Genomic DNA, 15,992 nt, shown 5'->3' on the forward strand with positions numbered 1-15,992 from the left:
TACTATGTATGCAGCCACCTGGTCTCATTCATTTAAGCACACACCTGAAAACACCCCCTTAAGCTGCTGATTGTGGGAGAGGAGAGCGATGCCAGCAAACCCGTCGGAGGATGTGTGGCTTTACCCTAGGACTCATGGCAAATCTTAAAAGGAAAGACTCACTTTTATGTCTCTTCAGAGAAATACATTTCCCAAAAATGTAAACTGCACATACTTAGCTTGAAATATTCCCGCATTGGACCTGTGCTTTGAACCATTCTCCTGCTGAAAGGTAAATGTTTACCATGACTAAAGTCTTCAGCTGACTAAAATAGGTTTTCAGTCAGTACTTTGCACTCTCCATTTTCCCATCAATTATGACAAGCTTCGCAGTTTCTACCAAAGAGAAGCAACCCCGTACTGGAACCACCATGCTTCACTTAAGGGATGGTGTTAAATGGGACATGTACATTGTCCCAGACATAACAAGTGGGCTTGCACCAGACATAACACTTTGCATTTTGACTAAAAATATGCTGCTCAACTGACCACATTTTAGCTGGATCATTCTTGTGCTTTCTTGCAAACACCAGACAGGCTTGGAGATGCTATTTTTAAAAGTAATGGCATCCTTCCATACTGGCCATGTTTGCGATGTGCATTTGATAGCATATCCATACATTTCGATTTTTTTTATCCTTCTCTTATCTGTGGCTTTTGATAATTTTATCCCAGACCTGTTGAAGCTCCTTGTTCTTCACTTTTGCGTACTTCAGATACACTAATTGATCAGTGACCCCCAAAAACAGGTGGCTTTTATTTTGCACTTGTCAGAACACAGCATTTAAATACTTGGGCAATCAACAAATCCATTTTTAGTTTAATTTTCAGTATCTCTATGTTTTTTTCACCTTTTTTGTCAGCAAATGTGGGGTGTATGTATACTAAATAGTTCCTAGATGAAAATGTAATAAATAAAAGCTTGAAAGCAAAAAAATGCGAAAAATGTTTTACATGCATATCCAGTGTTCTCCAGAACAATTAAGTAAAGTAAGACAAACAATTACTGAGCTATAGGCCTTTTTCAAAAGGAAAAAATTCTACTTTACTAATGATTTAATGGAATAAACCAAAATAACACAACTTCCAGAAATCACAAATGAATTAATTTACTGAAAAATGTGTCACAAATATTCAATTATTTTCAGTACTTTGTGTACCCGTCCATTGCAAGAATTATGCTAGCGAGCTGTTTTTGTTTTTTTTTACTGTGTTTCATGAGATTGAGGAACATATTGCAGGCTCTTTGACCGTTTCTGGATACAAACTATAATTCATTCATGATTATATTGACCTTTACAAGAGTCCTCAAAATAGGCTATTCCCACTACATCAGTGGTTCCCAAACCTGGCCCTGGGCCCCCCTGTGTATACTGGTTTTCATTTCAACCACAATTGCAATCCCACAATTTTAACAAGATGGTAATTTTTCTTGACTAGGTGCTTTTCATGTTTAGAGGGATTATTTACCCTCTTATATATAAAAATTCCCATGTTATATTGGGCTTATTGTGTTATTGTGAACAATCACATAAAAAGAAGTTAATTCTTTTGATCAAATGAAAAACTGAGGCCAATCAATTAGTCATCTAAGATTAATACCATCACTAACTGCAGTGCACGCCACCGCCACTTGTGCATATTTCAACAATGGATTAATACCGCCACCTACTGCACAACATCAGTTGCGCACGTTTCAACAACGATGAGTCAGCAAGTTAGTGAGTCAGCCAGCCCCCTCAGTAAAAGACCCTGTGTCCCCAGGTTCTGGAAAAAAGGAAAAAAGTGAAGACAGGAAACAGGTTATCCATGATTATTGATTGTATATAACCAGCAGGTATTTAATACAAATGTTGATTAAAAATGCATACATGATTATTCATTGTATATAACCAGCTGGTTTTTAATACAAATGTTGATTAAAAATACATACAACTGATTGAACCTTTCTTAATACATTATGAAATTTAACCTCCATAAATTGTGTGGAGCAAAGCTGAAAAGTGTTGGAAAAAAAACAGTAACAGAATGTGGCAGTTGGGGTCACTTTGTAACCCTTGAAGAACCTTACAGGGACAGCTCCAACTGACAATACCAATGGTGTACCCAAGACAATCCAAAATCTTTCCCACAGGAGCAAATTCACAATTTGCAAAGAGCACAATTCACAGAACTAATGGAGCAGGGACCAAAACCCTTATTAAATATGAACAAAAGTTCCCAACATCTCCAGCAGTACAATTCCATGATGCAATACAAAGATGTAATCACAGTCTACACACTATAACTCTAAGTTCATTAAAGGCACTGGAAAAATGGTATTGACAGGATAACACTGTTTCAATGGCCCAGGCTTTCATTCCTCAACCACAATACTCTTTGAGTCAGACACTGCAATCCTAGAGTATAAAATATTCAATTTAATAATACAATGGCAACAAAAACCAACTCTGATTGAATTGATGAATCAAAGATACAGGCCTGTGTACCCGAGCTGTACACCAAAACTGAAATTTTTTATCTACATTATATCTATTTTCCTTTTAAACACGTTACTACTCTCTTGGGCAGTTCATCCATCACAGTATGAAACAATCAATTCACACAGAAAATCATATCAGATATTTTTTATCAGATCTCAATGTGGATTGGAAATGATACATGTATAGTGAGGTGGAAGGGGTGGAAGTAAAATATTTTTGTGTTTTACAAAAAAGCAATAGCAAAGCTAAGGATTGTATCAGCCATAATTCATTTTCGTGATGAAAGTGGAATTGTGCAAGAGAAATACTAGTATTATCAAACAGAACTAGTAGTAAATTAGCTCTGTATGTTTAACAAAACTTATTTATGCAATATAGTGCTCATCATTTAGTGCACAGTAAAATAAATTAAAATAATTTCCTGTATCAAGAATCTAGTACAAACCAGCTGCCTCATATTTTATTGTAAAAAAATAAACAAGCCTTTCATTTTGGTCGGAGAACAGCATGCTGCACTTTCTAATGGGGCTTTGAAGTCTAACTGAGCTTAGGTAAAATGAGAATATTGACATTTTTTGTCAGAGTCAAATAGCACACCAAGTCTATTGTTGGACCTCTAAAATGTAAAGATTCTAATAAATCTGCAAAGGCCTTAATACAATTACATTCAGAAAGGCATTGCACCACAGCACTATATTCAATAAGCAAAACCATGGACTTTCTTAAAAAATAATGATCTAATTCAGCAGATAATGCAGCTTCAGTGTCTTCTTTGACTTATATCATGGCATCCATCTTCAAAGCCACTAGAATGGGTCTTCCTTTAAGAACAGGGGTGTCCATATCGCTGTTCCAGGATGGCTTCCATTACATTTACACTCTGTAACAAGATAAGCGCAGTCAATCTTTTTTTTTTTTTTTTACTAATTTTAATACAACAACGCAAACCGCATATTTGCATGGTTCCTATTACATAGATACAAGTAACAAGTACAGTTCCCAATACTTTTACACAAGATGAGGACTCTCGTTAGGTTGAGGAAACTCACTGTTCAAAGTTCAAACTGTGCCTGCCACCTTCGCTCAAACACAAATGGTAAATGGACTGCATTTATATAGCGCTTTTATCCAAAGGCTTTACAATTGATGCCTCTCATTCGCCAGAGCAGTCAGGGGTTAGGTGTCATGCTCAAGGACACTTCGACACGCTCAGGGCGGGGTTTGAACCGGCAACCCTCCGACTGCCAGACAATCGGTCTTACCTCCTGAGCTATGTCGCAGGGCAATTACCTACTACCATTCCCAAATGGTTTCTCACAACTGCCACGTTGCCTCCATGCCCCTACATCTCTCCTTTCTCCTCAATGTTTTTTTTAAAACATAATTTAACTTTAAAACATCAGTACAGTCATTCAGATATATAGTTGTTGCAAATTAGTGACAGTGCCATGCGAAAAGATGCTGTTTAAAGGAACATTTATCAATGAATGCACAAGATATAATGCACATGCAGCTTATTTTTATTATTATAAGCTGTGACAAATTAAAATATGCAGACATTGATGGACTTTTACATAAAAATATTGAAATAAATGAGTTCAGGAACACTCAGAAAAACTGTTCAAATAGTGGCAGTGCAGTGTGAAAAGATGTAGTTTAAGGGAAAACTAAGCATATATATCTAATTATCTTTTGTTAAAAGTTCACCTGACTCCTGACGTTAGTATGCAGCACCATAATAAACTGATTTTCTGGGATGCAATATTTTAAAGGAAGAGCAACATCACTTAATATACATCTCTCCAAATACTGTTAGTTCACACTATGATTATTTTAACTGATTTATAAATTGACTGATACCTTCTTCACTCCTCTTCTGAAGAAGGACTGAGCAAAATGCTCAAACAGTCGGTTGAGTCTTCCCACCCCGGTGACACTGATGCTGCCCATCTGCCAGAACTCTGTCCTGCAGAAATACATGAGCACACACTAAAAACAAAGAGGCAAGTGGAAAATGAGCTGCTAACCCTGAAACAGACAAGAAGAAGTCTTAACAGCAGGTACAGTCACGTGTGAGTATTAGTTTCTGTTGTACTAGAAGCCAGAGGAAGCATTTCCTGTAGGGAGAGGAACGTTGAGAAAGCAGATCACATGCACCAAACTGGAAGCCATCTCAAAGTACGGCAGTGTCTTAAATAAATCATGAAGGGTGCTTAAGTGTTGTTCCTCCTGCTGTATACATGCCAAGCAATAATCTAGATATACAGAGCCCCCGTTCCCATCCAGAACCCTGGGGTTCTGTTCAAACCTAAATCACAATGATCTGAGCTGATAAGAGCTTTGCTTATACTCATGGTGTTTACTGATTTTCATACTTGAACTTCCTCTTCAGTTACAGCACAAATTGACCCCAACATTATTTTTCCTTATTGCTTATGATAGTGAAAACCATCATAAATGTTTTTCACTAAAAACAGCATGTGTATTATACAAAATACTGTGTATTACTTAATCAAAATATAATTAAATATAATTTCCGTGCTTGTCAGACTAAATTTGTAACCACAATAACAAGAGAAAGAGTTACTAAACAACTCAGGATTTCATTATTAAATTACACACACTGGAATTGAAAAAAAAAAAAAAGTTGAAAAAAAAAAACTTATATGAATGAGGTCACTGAATAGGGTGTATGTGCTACCACAGGCAAGGGCATGAGAAGATGTTTAGAGCAGGGTGTGCTGCTGATGAAAACGCTAAAACGTGATTGATGTCACTATGTTAATATTAGTTGCTTTAATTGTATTTATTGAACTAGCAGGGAAGGGCTTGAAACTAGATGCATTTGATTACGTTTTAACTTCATACATGTAGCACATAACTGCAAAAGAAATTCTGCAACATAGGATGAAGGTCTTTACCATACAGGGGAAGGTATTTTCTGGGAGGGATGAAAGGATTAAATGGGGAGGTCGGGCCTGGGGTGAGATCTTACCAACCAGCTCAGACTGCAATAAGTAGCAGGGATAATACTCACTAGGTGGGAATTTACCAAGACACTAGCAGGGTATTTACTAAAAGTAACAACATAAATTAATACAACTACAGAACATTAGCTTAAGAGTGCTATTAAAATTTGTCTGCTATTAAAAAAATCCTCCAGTACTGCATGGCAAATGTCAAATAATTTCATTATGTCTAATTACTGTCAGCTTCCTGAGGTAAGATATAACACTGAAATCAAATTAAATCTATAGAGTCTGAGAGACATAAGCTGAAAGGGCACACACCAGTTGGGGTTGGCTGTACTTTCTCTGAAAATCGACACCTCTTGTAAGGTCGCATATTGGCTCCAAGTTAGACATCGGCTCTGAATGTTCATAGTCTTTCGTTTCTCGTCCAGCCAGGACTCCTCCTCCATGTAAACATCATCCACATTCATAAGGCGCACCTGCAAGCAATTGCAACACTACAGTGAAAGCAGGTGCTAAACTAGCCCACTTCTCCATTCAGTCATGCTGTTCAATGAATGCCAAAATGCACACAAATATTTACTGTGGGAAAACACAACAGATAGATATGGCTAAATAGCTAACAGTTTTAAATGTAGATTACAAGGCAGTACATACTGAACTTGTTTTAAACGAGCCAAAGTTTTGTGGACCAATACCATTCATATATATCTTCATTGGACTTTTCATTATCAGCTGTTCAGGGCTATTTTAATTCATCAACACTAATATTTGTGATAGAAAGAACATATTACAAAATGTGTAGATATTTGCATGCAGAACCAACCCAACATTTGCATGATGTTGAGAAGCACATTATTGCAGTCGTCTATAAATGTTATATATTCCCACTGTACTGAGCTACTTCAGTTAACTCACCAAAACTTATTTTGCAATAGAAAGAGTAAAGAGCATATTCTGAAAAATGTGGAGATATATTCATGCACAAAAAACTCACCTTTCGTAAGATACTGGGAAGCACATTATTGCAGATGGCTATCCGCCGTCTATAAATAATTCCAGAGCTGTCTGAAGAGATTTAAAATAGGTTTACTGTAAGTCAGCTGTGGTAACTGATCCATAGGGTGAGCTTTCAGACATGGGGACAATACCACTCCTGCTTTAATGTAATAATAAACGCAGTTTGGATTTGTCCTGGCCTCCCTTTAATCTTTAGAAGATTACACTGTGACATTTTGGCATTCACAAGGCATTCTTATCCAGAACAAATTACAAAAAGCATAGTTTGACATCAATGGACATTTTACTCTTATGAGGTACCTTGCTCATGGGTATAAGAGCAGCTCCACAGCTGATAATTGAACCCACAACCCACAAGCCAAGGTCATTAACCATCCAGTGTTACTGGAATATTTTGTCAATGTTGCAACATGGTGAGAATGTTTTGTCAGTGGGGATTATACACTACTGCCCCATATGTTGCACGTGCACTCTATAAAACTGCTGATACAATTCTCCACAAACCTGTACGAAGCTCAATCCAGACCAATTAATTTGTGATGAATGATTCAAGATACTTTTGTAGCTATATATACTGTGTGCAGTGTTTGGTAGGGGTGGGGGCAGCAAGTTACAAGTTACATTCAATGCATGATTATGAAAGAAAAAAATGGATAAAATATTGTAAATAAAAAGCAGCTAATGCAGTGTAATGTCAATAGTATTTTTACTTCGTGAATTACAAGTGTCATATGCATACCTTTCTTTTCTTCTACTGTTTTGATACCTTTGATGTGCTCCTCAAGTGGCGTGGGGTACTGCAGAACAAACAAATCCACATTTATATGAAAAACAAATCAATTATGTGAATATGCATTTCAAAAAGAAGTGTATCCCAAGCTTTCCCATGTTCTGATGTCTTTCTTCAACTTGACCTGCTCTCCAAAAGAGAGCTTCAAATATGACCTAAAGCACTTCAATTCTCATTTCAACTCCAGTCCCCCAGAACAGTTACTGACCTAAATCTACCCAAAAAAGCCGTAAGATTTTCTTAGAGTTATATTTCTAGGCAATACAGGTGGAAGTGCATCTTCCCTCTCTACTCTGTCATACACATTTTCTGTCTCACTCTTTCTATTCACCTTGTATAAGCATACTTTCTCTTTGGCTCTCAATCTTGATATGTTGATCAGTTTCTGTCAATTCAGACCTTCAAACATGGTGAAATACAAGGAAGCACAGGCCAAATTTTAAAGTTGAAAATCTGAGCTGTATCGCAGATCGCTTGATTTACACTGGCAGGGAGGTTGGGGCAGGCAGGAATATGACCCTCAAACACCATTTCCTATTTCCTCAAAAGTAGGTGACCTGTCACTGTTCTGAACAATGCTCGACTGCGACCACAGTTCTCTAGACCTCTGTTGTATAGGCTAAATACTCTTGGGTCTACATGGAAATAATAATTTGGCCTTTAAAATGATTAGCCTATATTATAAGCCATAAAGAATCTCAATTTTCGGCTATTTTTACTTTACAAAAGGTAGCCTATATTTAGGTTGAGGTATAGCATGCACATCAAATATGCTATTCCGGTAAGGTATTCAAATTAATATAATTATGTATCATTTTATTTATGCACCCTTCAATATAACTGTTCATGTCTGTTGTTGAGTCCTATTAGGAAACCATCGTCAAAGTATAAAGGGGCTTTTAGCCAGACTTTATTTTCCTGTCTGAACTAGGCTACGTATTTTAGGGAGACTACAACATGTTCAAGTTTTTACTGGCTGGGAACTGTGCACTTGAAAACTTGAACAAACTAAATGAAAGACAACCCTGACTCTGCACAGGCTTTGCGGCTCAGTCATAAGACAGATTAAGCCAAGGGAAGGCCATGTGGTGGAAACTTCAGGTTTAGGGACTGCATCTCCATGTGATTGCGTATGCTTTTGTATTTTTTTTGCTGCGTATGTTCATACTTACTCTCCACCCTTCAATTTCCTCTTCCCCATAAATAGTACTAGACTAGGAACATGGAACTTGTGGTTACAAAAATAGGGGTTTAGTCATAACAAAACAGATTGACCCCTTTGCTACATTATTGTGAAAAAAACATAAATATAGGTTTAGTCATAACAAAGCAGATGGCTGCCTTTGCTACATTACTGTGGAAAAATAACACAAAATATGTCTGTCTATCCTACATTACATGCACTCAACAAATACACCCCAATGGCCAACACATCAACAGAACAATCCACTGGAAATTACCTTTGGTATGAGATAGCAAAACCGGTTTAATCATAAAGATAAAAAGATATTTTCACTCAGAGGGAGAAATCACCATTTTAACACCCCAAGCTATGACCGGCAAGTGCAATAATGGATAGTGAAAAACTTAATATAAAGTATTGCCACATTTCTATCAGTAAAGAGAATCAGCTGTTCTAACACTACACACAATATATTTTACCTTGCACAAGCACTTGTACAAGCAAGCTTGGAGAACAAACCGGAAATGATTATCAGCCCCAACCTGACCTCATGGCTGAAGCAGTACATGCCGACGCACAGCCATATTCCCTCCCTGCAGCACAGACTCACACACTCTGACTCATTGAACGATAAGGATGAGCAGGAACCCACTAACTCAGCCATGCTGTGTCTCTCGTGTTGCAGTACTTCCGAGCTTGGGACCGCAGTGCAGGAGGTGGCTGCTGCTCGCACCCTGTGAGTGGACATCCCTGCCATCATGGCCGAGGCGGCGGCCATGGCTACGCTGCCATACACTCTGAGTTCCATAAAGCACCCACTTCACAGTGGTGGACACTACCTCCTCCCACCGGCGTTTCGCGGGTCTAATAAAAAGATGCCATGCCACCACCTCCCTTACAGACAGGTTTCATAACTGTGCTGCTACCTTGTGTAACTGTGTACCTTGCTATAGTTGCCATTTATCAAGCAGAGCAGCCAGAGAAATACGAGAGTAAACTGATGGATGAGTATGTTTATGAGCATCACTGAGAAAATATCTCTGTTCTCCACCTGTCTCAAGCAGTCTTGCTGGTTGCAGGCTACGGCTAAACTTCTGACCTAAATGTGGCAGAAAAGGTCTTGGGATCACCCTGGGTGCTGCCTAGACCCTCCTGCCCTCCCCCCTCCAGAAGTCAGCTGTGTCAGACTCAGCTGATGTATAGCCAGTGACGCACCAGACTCCTAAGTGACAGCCTGAGAAAAAAAGGACTCAGCATTTTACCCTGTAAAAGCCAGCCCAGGAGAAGAGGAAGCAGCCTGGATGGTCCGCAGGAGAGTTTCCCCCTCAAACTGCCTTCCACTGACATGACTACAGAGCCACAGTTAGCAAGCAGCAATCTCTGCAGCTACGGTAGCTGTAGCTAGTCAGTGTGCTAACCAAAATCCTACGTTTTTGGCATATTTACATGGGATGAACATTTTCAATAACAGACAGCAGCCTCAAGAGGTTGGCAGGCATGTGTAAGCCAGCACAATCTGTACGGCTCCCCAGCTATTAACTAGTTAGTTAGCTAGGGTTTGGGTGTTTCATAAGAAGTTGCGCATTAGTTAGCTTCCAGTAACATAAGTATAGCTACAGTTTGCAAGCAAGCGACCAGTTGGCTGCTTCATCTGCCCAAACCCAGGTTGACTAGCTAGCCACCTTTATATCTTTTTTAGCACGTGGACTCCAATGAGGGGACACAGTATGGAGAATAGCTTCCTCTCTCTCATAGCAGTAGTAATTCAGATAAATTTAAAAAAAAACTCACTTCAAAATTTGTCTGTTTATATGAACTGATATTATAGGGAAAACCACATTTGTCCCACTTCAAGTGCACTTTACTAACATTAATTCATAGTTCTCCAGTCTCTTGCATTAGCCATGGGACTCACATGTTGTCATTTTGGCCAGTAGATGGCACTGGCACGTAATAATAAGAAAAACCCACACACTTCTTAAGCTCCCATTATTACAAATGTAGTGTGTATATGGACACACTGGGCAACCATTCTGAAGAAACACCTGATTTAAATAGTAATAATCCCTTCGAGGGGCATTCAACGTTCTTCGAAACGGAAAACAGGCATGTTTCAACAACCCATGCCACCTTGCACACTCCAGTAATCAAAACCATCACAGGACAAGTACGTACAAGTCCCAAATCCTACAAGTTACAATAGATCAATCAACAATAATAAAACTTTAGATCAAAAATAAACAAATGTTGGAGGTACTGCAAGTTCATAAATACACAACTACCACAATAAGACTCAATTGGGAAAGCATAGGCCTATTTATCATCAAGTACACAATGACAAAAGGAACATGTTTGTAAAATGAATTAGCTACTGTGAACGTATCATAACATACTGTAAGACTAACTGTTAAGTGCTGTCAATCTACACATCCAATGTCTAACATTGGGAGCTAAATAAGTGTGTGAGTTTTTATAATACTGCCTTCCTACCTTGTCAACCTAGCACCTTAGGATTTGCATGTGCATGTACAAGCTTGGCTTGTGCTAGTGTCAACCTTATACACATAGACTAGGTTTGAAACATTCATATACTGTACATGCAAGCAACTTCAGTGCAATCACTTACATAAATTTATGTAGGTAAAAATATAGGGACATTCCTCAACTGGCATTGCTATAGTGGAATATTTATGCAATTCAATTATTTAATGTAATGAGACCAGGGTTTGAGAAAGACAAATCAATGGGACCAGTTAGTTGATATGTACGACTGGGATAGCTACCTCATGGTTGTGTCATGCTGTCCAGTGACTCAAACAGTGAGCTCCATAGTGTTTTTTTTCTTAATTTCTCTGACTGTTCTCTGACTTAAAACTGCTCTGTAACTCCAGTTTTAGAATAGTTTAATAATTCACATGGTTAAAGTGTACATTCTCAGGGTTTATTTACAGGTATTTTATACACTTTAGTTTCACCATGTAGAAATGACAACATTTTTAATACATAGCCCCCCTCCCTCCTCCCCACTAACACAGTGCACCATACCATAATGTTTGGGACACATTAATGTTATTTAAATGAAAGTGACCATGTTTAGTAAGTTGTTGCATATGCTTTGCATACAATGACTGCTTGAAGTCTGTGGCCCACAGACATCACCAGGGGTGTGCTGAGTATCTCAGTTGATGCTCTGCCCAGCCTGTACTGCAGTCCTTTTCAGCTCCTGCTAATTTCAGCTAGTTGCCTTACAGGGAACCCCGCCTGTTAAGACTTGTATGGCTTAATATGATGTAAATGCCCTCAACAATGGGAATAGGTTGTAAAAACCACACAAAACAGTTCAGTTATTTTGACAAAACCCCAGCCTTTTATTTTGACCTATGGAGGTTGCCATTATTTTAGACGCGCAACACACTTTGTGTAGACAACGTAAAATGCTTGCGCTGGAAGTTAACTCAGTTGTTTTGTCCAGCAGTTGCAGTTATTAATAGTGAAAAATATCAATACAATGCAACAGAATTTGTGTGTGATTTGGAACACAGGATATCTGTGAATAGGATGGATTTGATAAACATCTTAGGGTATCAGCACATATCTATCATTTAGGTATTATGCACTTAAAGGAGGTAGCCTATGTCCCGTGCTGGCTCAAATTGAAAAGGCTGAACAGAAGACATTATCAATGCCGCTCAATGGACAAGAGCAATGGAATGAGTCAAATGCAACCATTTGATGTTACTACCCATAGTGCATTGCAACAGTATTAACAATGGCAACCTACGAGTTGAAGGACTTATATTTTATTTTAAAATAACTCAAATCTTTCATGTGGCTTTAAAAACATATTTATGTAATTGTTGAAGGCATTTGCACCATATTAAGGCCTACAGGTCTTAACAGGTGGGGTTCCCTTTAAGTTCTCTTCAGCATGTTCACACATGTTCAACTGGATTCAGATCTGATAAATAACTTCGCCTGTCAAGAATTTTACAGTTTGGTTTCCAAGAACTCCTTTTTTTTTCCATTAGTAGTATGTTTCAGATCATTATCTTGTAGTATCTTGCTGTAGGATGAAGCACCATTCGGTGAGTTTGGAGCCATTTGCTTGAACTAGAGCAGATGATTCTGTAGAAGACAGTATTCATTCTGCTGTAGCTATCAGCAGTTGCATCATCAATGAAGACAAGTGAGCCAGTACCTGTTGCAGCCATACATGACCAACTGTAGAGGGCTTCCTTGGCCTACCAGGCCCTTTGACAAATACTAAGCTCACCAGTGCTCGCTTTCTTCTTCATGATTCTCCAAACAGTTGATTTTGGTAAGCCTAAGGTTTAGCCCATGTTTCTGACTTTTTTATTTAGTTCTCAACTCATTGACACAACTCTCGTCCTCATGTTGACAAACAGCAATAACAAACACCAAAGCCAATCAAAAGCCTAGAAACTGAAAGACTAAATACTCAAAGCTCTCTTATACCTGCACTAGGTAAGAAACTGGACACACTTGACTAATCAGAAACACATGTGAACTCATTTAACATTATGGTGCCCTGAAATGGGGGGACTATGTATAAAAAGTGTGGTAATTTCTACATGGTGAAAAAAAAAACCCATATAAAAATACCTTTTAAGAAAAGCTGTGAATCTGCATGTGTGAATTGTTTGATTATACATGTGAAGTACAGAGAAAAAAATGTTTCTCCCAAACATTATGGAGCCCACTGTACATGTGTATTAAATTGGCCTCTGATTCAGGGAAGCTCATATAGCCTACATGTACATGAGCCTATTAAGTTTAAGTTCTGTGATTTAGCCTATGTGTAGGCCTATCTCTGTTTTGTCCTTCATGTAAGAAAATATCTAAATGTTTAGCAGACACTGGCAGGGCTCCACAATGCTCCCATTACTGTGCTCCTAACTTTTTCAACTTACTGTGCTCCTCAAAAACAATATTATCACAGAGCCCTGATTGGCTGAAAAAACATTTTGATGTTAACTATCACAGAATATGAAAAAGATACAGGCCTAAATTCCAAGACATTATTGGTAAATAAGAATTCACCAAAAAAGGTTTATTTTTATATGTGCTAGTCATCTTCTCATGTCAACCTATTTTTGATACAAGATCAACTGTGCAAAAACACTTGATATTCTCAGTATAAAATATTTTTTTCTTAAAAGATGGTTGAACCTAACACTTCCCACCTCAGACCTCAGTGAACTCACAGTAAAGTGTAGCCTACATCCATGCTCTGAAAATCTGAAAAGTCTTGACCATGCTTGTGCAGCAGGATTTTCACCACTGTAGTACAACAACATTTTTTCTATTAAAGCTCAAAATCTACTCTAGATAAGCAAAAGTGCAGAAAACTCAGATACCATACAGTGGGCAAAATTCAGCTGCACAATGGCAGTAGACACAGCCTACACTTGAGTGGTGAAAATCTAGCTGCATTACTGTAGTGAAATCAAACTGCACTAGAGTCGTTAAAAACTGTGCATGTTACAACAGAGAAACATACAGTGCAATAATGAAAATTCAGTAATACCTATAGCGGTGAAAGTCCAACTTATTGAGTTGTGAAAAATCTCAAATTCAAAGCGTAAATTACATTACATTAGCACATTAATCAGAGGTTGGGATATAGAATTATAAAGCTATAGCTACTTTTGAAAGTAATGTTTTTATTGCCAACAATCACACCTGTCAGCAATCGTGCACCATGACCTTAGACACACCCTTAAATGTCCATTAACTCACATCCACAAAAATCACTTCATTTTTTAAAGTTTGGTGCAGTCTGTACATGCAACACTGCACTCTGTAATTGAGATTCTGAAGAATAAGCAGGTATGTATCCACATTAATGTTCCGAAAAAGTCCTCAAGGTCATTCACAGTCAATACAAAAAATTAGCCACTTAGAACTGGCTCTACTAACGGTGGAAATAGTTGCACATTTCGGGCCTGCTATCTTTCAAATATTAGGTTAACTATGCACAGTCGTTATTTAATCAAGAATAAACTGGATAAGAAACAGAAGTTTTGGGTTATCAAAAAAGAAAGAAACTGGTAAGGTAGTATATTATTTGCGCCACTCAAAGTGCAATCTATCTTTGTTATTTCAACCGCACTGCCTATTGGGAGCAGTTTGAAGTGAAGATAATTCTTGGAGTTCTAGGCTACTCCATAGCATAGCGTGGGTGGAGCTGTTGCCCTGAGTTGAACCAGTTATACCCCGAAAGAACGTGAGCCTTGCTCGCTACCATTGTCTGGCTAAACAGACGATAACGTTCGAAGAAACGTGCACTGTGCACGCGGCACGCCATGCCCGTTGTATGCTATATAACAATAGCTTGAGTACATTCCTGCTCCACCCGTCCAAACCGCGCAACTTCGTAGCCTAAACTGTTCACAAGACAGGTATTGAAAATAACAGCCACTGAAAGGAACACAAAGCAAAAGGCACCCATGCAACAGCTATTCGTTCTCATTCCGACAGCTACAGTGTTCAACACCGACATGCTACTCAGACATTTTTATAGGCTACAACTTATAGGCTAGTGAAAAGGAGCAGGAAGTTGACAAGAGCCTCATAAAGGATTAAAAAATGTATATTAAGTATGACCACCTTGTAAGCACATCCACTACAGCAGTGAGGAACATTTTCATAAAGACTTAACGATGTGATAAGAGACTTAACAAGCGCGACATTCAACGAGGTTGTTGATATCCACTCGCAGACTGAATATGCCATCGGTAATTTAATTAAAATCGGAAGCAGCTTTATTTGCTTAGGGATCATTTAGCTCAACTTATCGATTTATAGTTATGAAACAAATTATTCAGCCGCCCTAATACGACTCTGAGCGCAACAGAAGATCCTGTGTGTCTTCTAATTTAATAAACTTTGCACAATACCTTGTTCAGATGCATGTCTACCACTCGCTCAAACGGATATCTGTACATCTTCCGTATTTCGATTGTGACGACCATTGCTAAAACAAAACTATTTATGAAGAAAACAAGACCAGAAAATAAATAATAATAACTTCATACATAAAACATCGCTAGAGCTGCAACTGTCAAATTGACCAATAGCGACAAGCAACAGACTTTGCTCCTCTGATTATCTCGCGTAATCTTACGAGAGGGCATATACAAACGTGGGGTTAATTCGGGTTAATTCTGTGCTATAAGAATGAACTAAATCCGGCATGGTCTATGGCTCGACACAACCACTGAAAATCGGGTAACGTTACGCTGACACGTGTAGAATTTATTTGAAGGTGAAAATTGAAACGGCAGTGAGTATTCATGTAGAATTTCCAAATTAACGAGGCGCCAGGAAAGGGCTTGCTAGACAAAAAAAAAATAAAATAAACGTTATACATTTTAGGCGCAAATGCCATATTTATTATGTAACTACAAACTTGCGAATTAACTTGTCATGTATTTTAGCAGGGAACATCATATTCTACCTGTTGCTCAAGTTCAGAAGAAGAG

The 15,992-nt window shown here is 38.3% G+C and overlaps 1 protein-coding gene across 1 annotated transcript; it reads right to left on the reverse strand.

Annotated features, from left to right (window-relative positions):
• Window positions 1-1,837: 1,837 nt before the first annotated feature.
• Window positions 1,838-15,652, reverse strand: LOC118224291 (PRELI domain-containing protein 2-like). The gene is made up of 6 exons (XM_035411701.1): window positions 15,408-15,652; window positions 7,254-7,311; window positions 6,492-6,562; window positions 5,813-5,973; window positions 4,383-4,488; window positions 1,838-3,402 (listed from the first exon to the last, which is right to left on the reverse strand). Exons 1-6 carry the CDS (start codon window positions 15,480-15,482, stop codon window positions 3,346-3,348), a joined length of 528 nt encoding a protein of 175 aa, XP_035267592.1. The 5' UTR covers window positions 15,483-15,652; the 3' UTR covers window positions 1,838-3,345.
• Window positions 15,653-15,992: the final 340 nt, after the last annotated feature.

The sequence above is a fragment of the Anguilla anguilla genome, chromosome 3 (assembly GCF_013347855.1).
Source record: "Anguilla anguilla isolate fAngAng1 chromosome 3, fAngAng1.pri, whole genome shotgun sequence".
Lineage (NCBI taxonomy): Eukaryota > Metazoa > Chordata > Actinopteri > Anguilliformes > Anguillidae > Anguilla > Anguilla anguilla.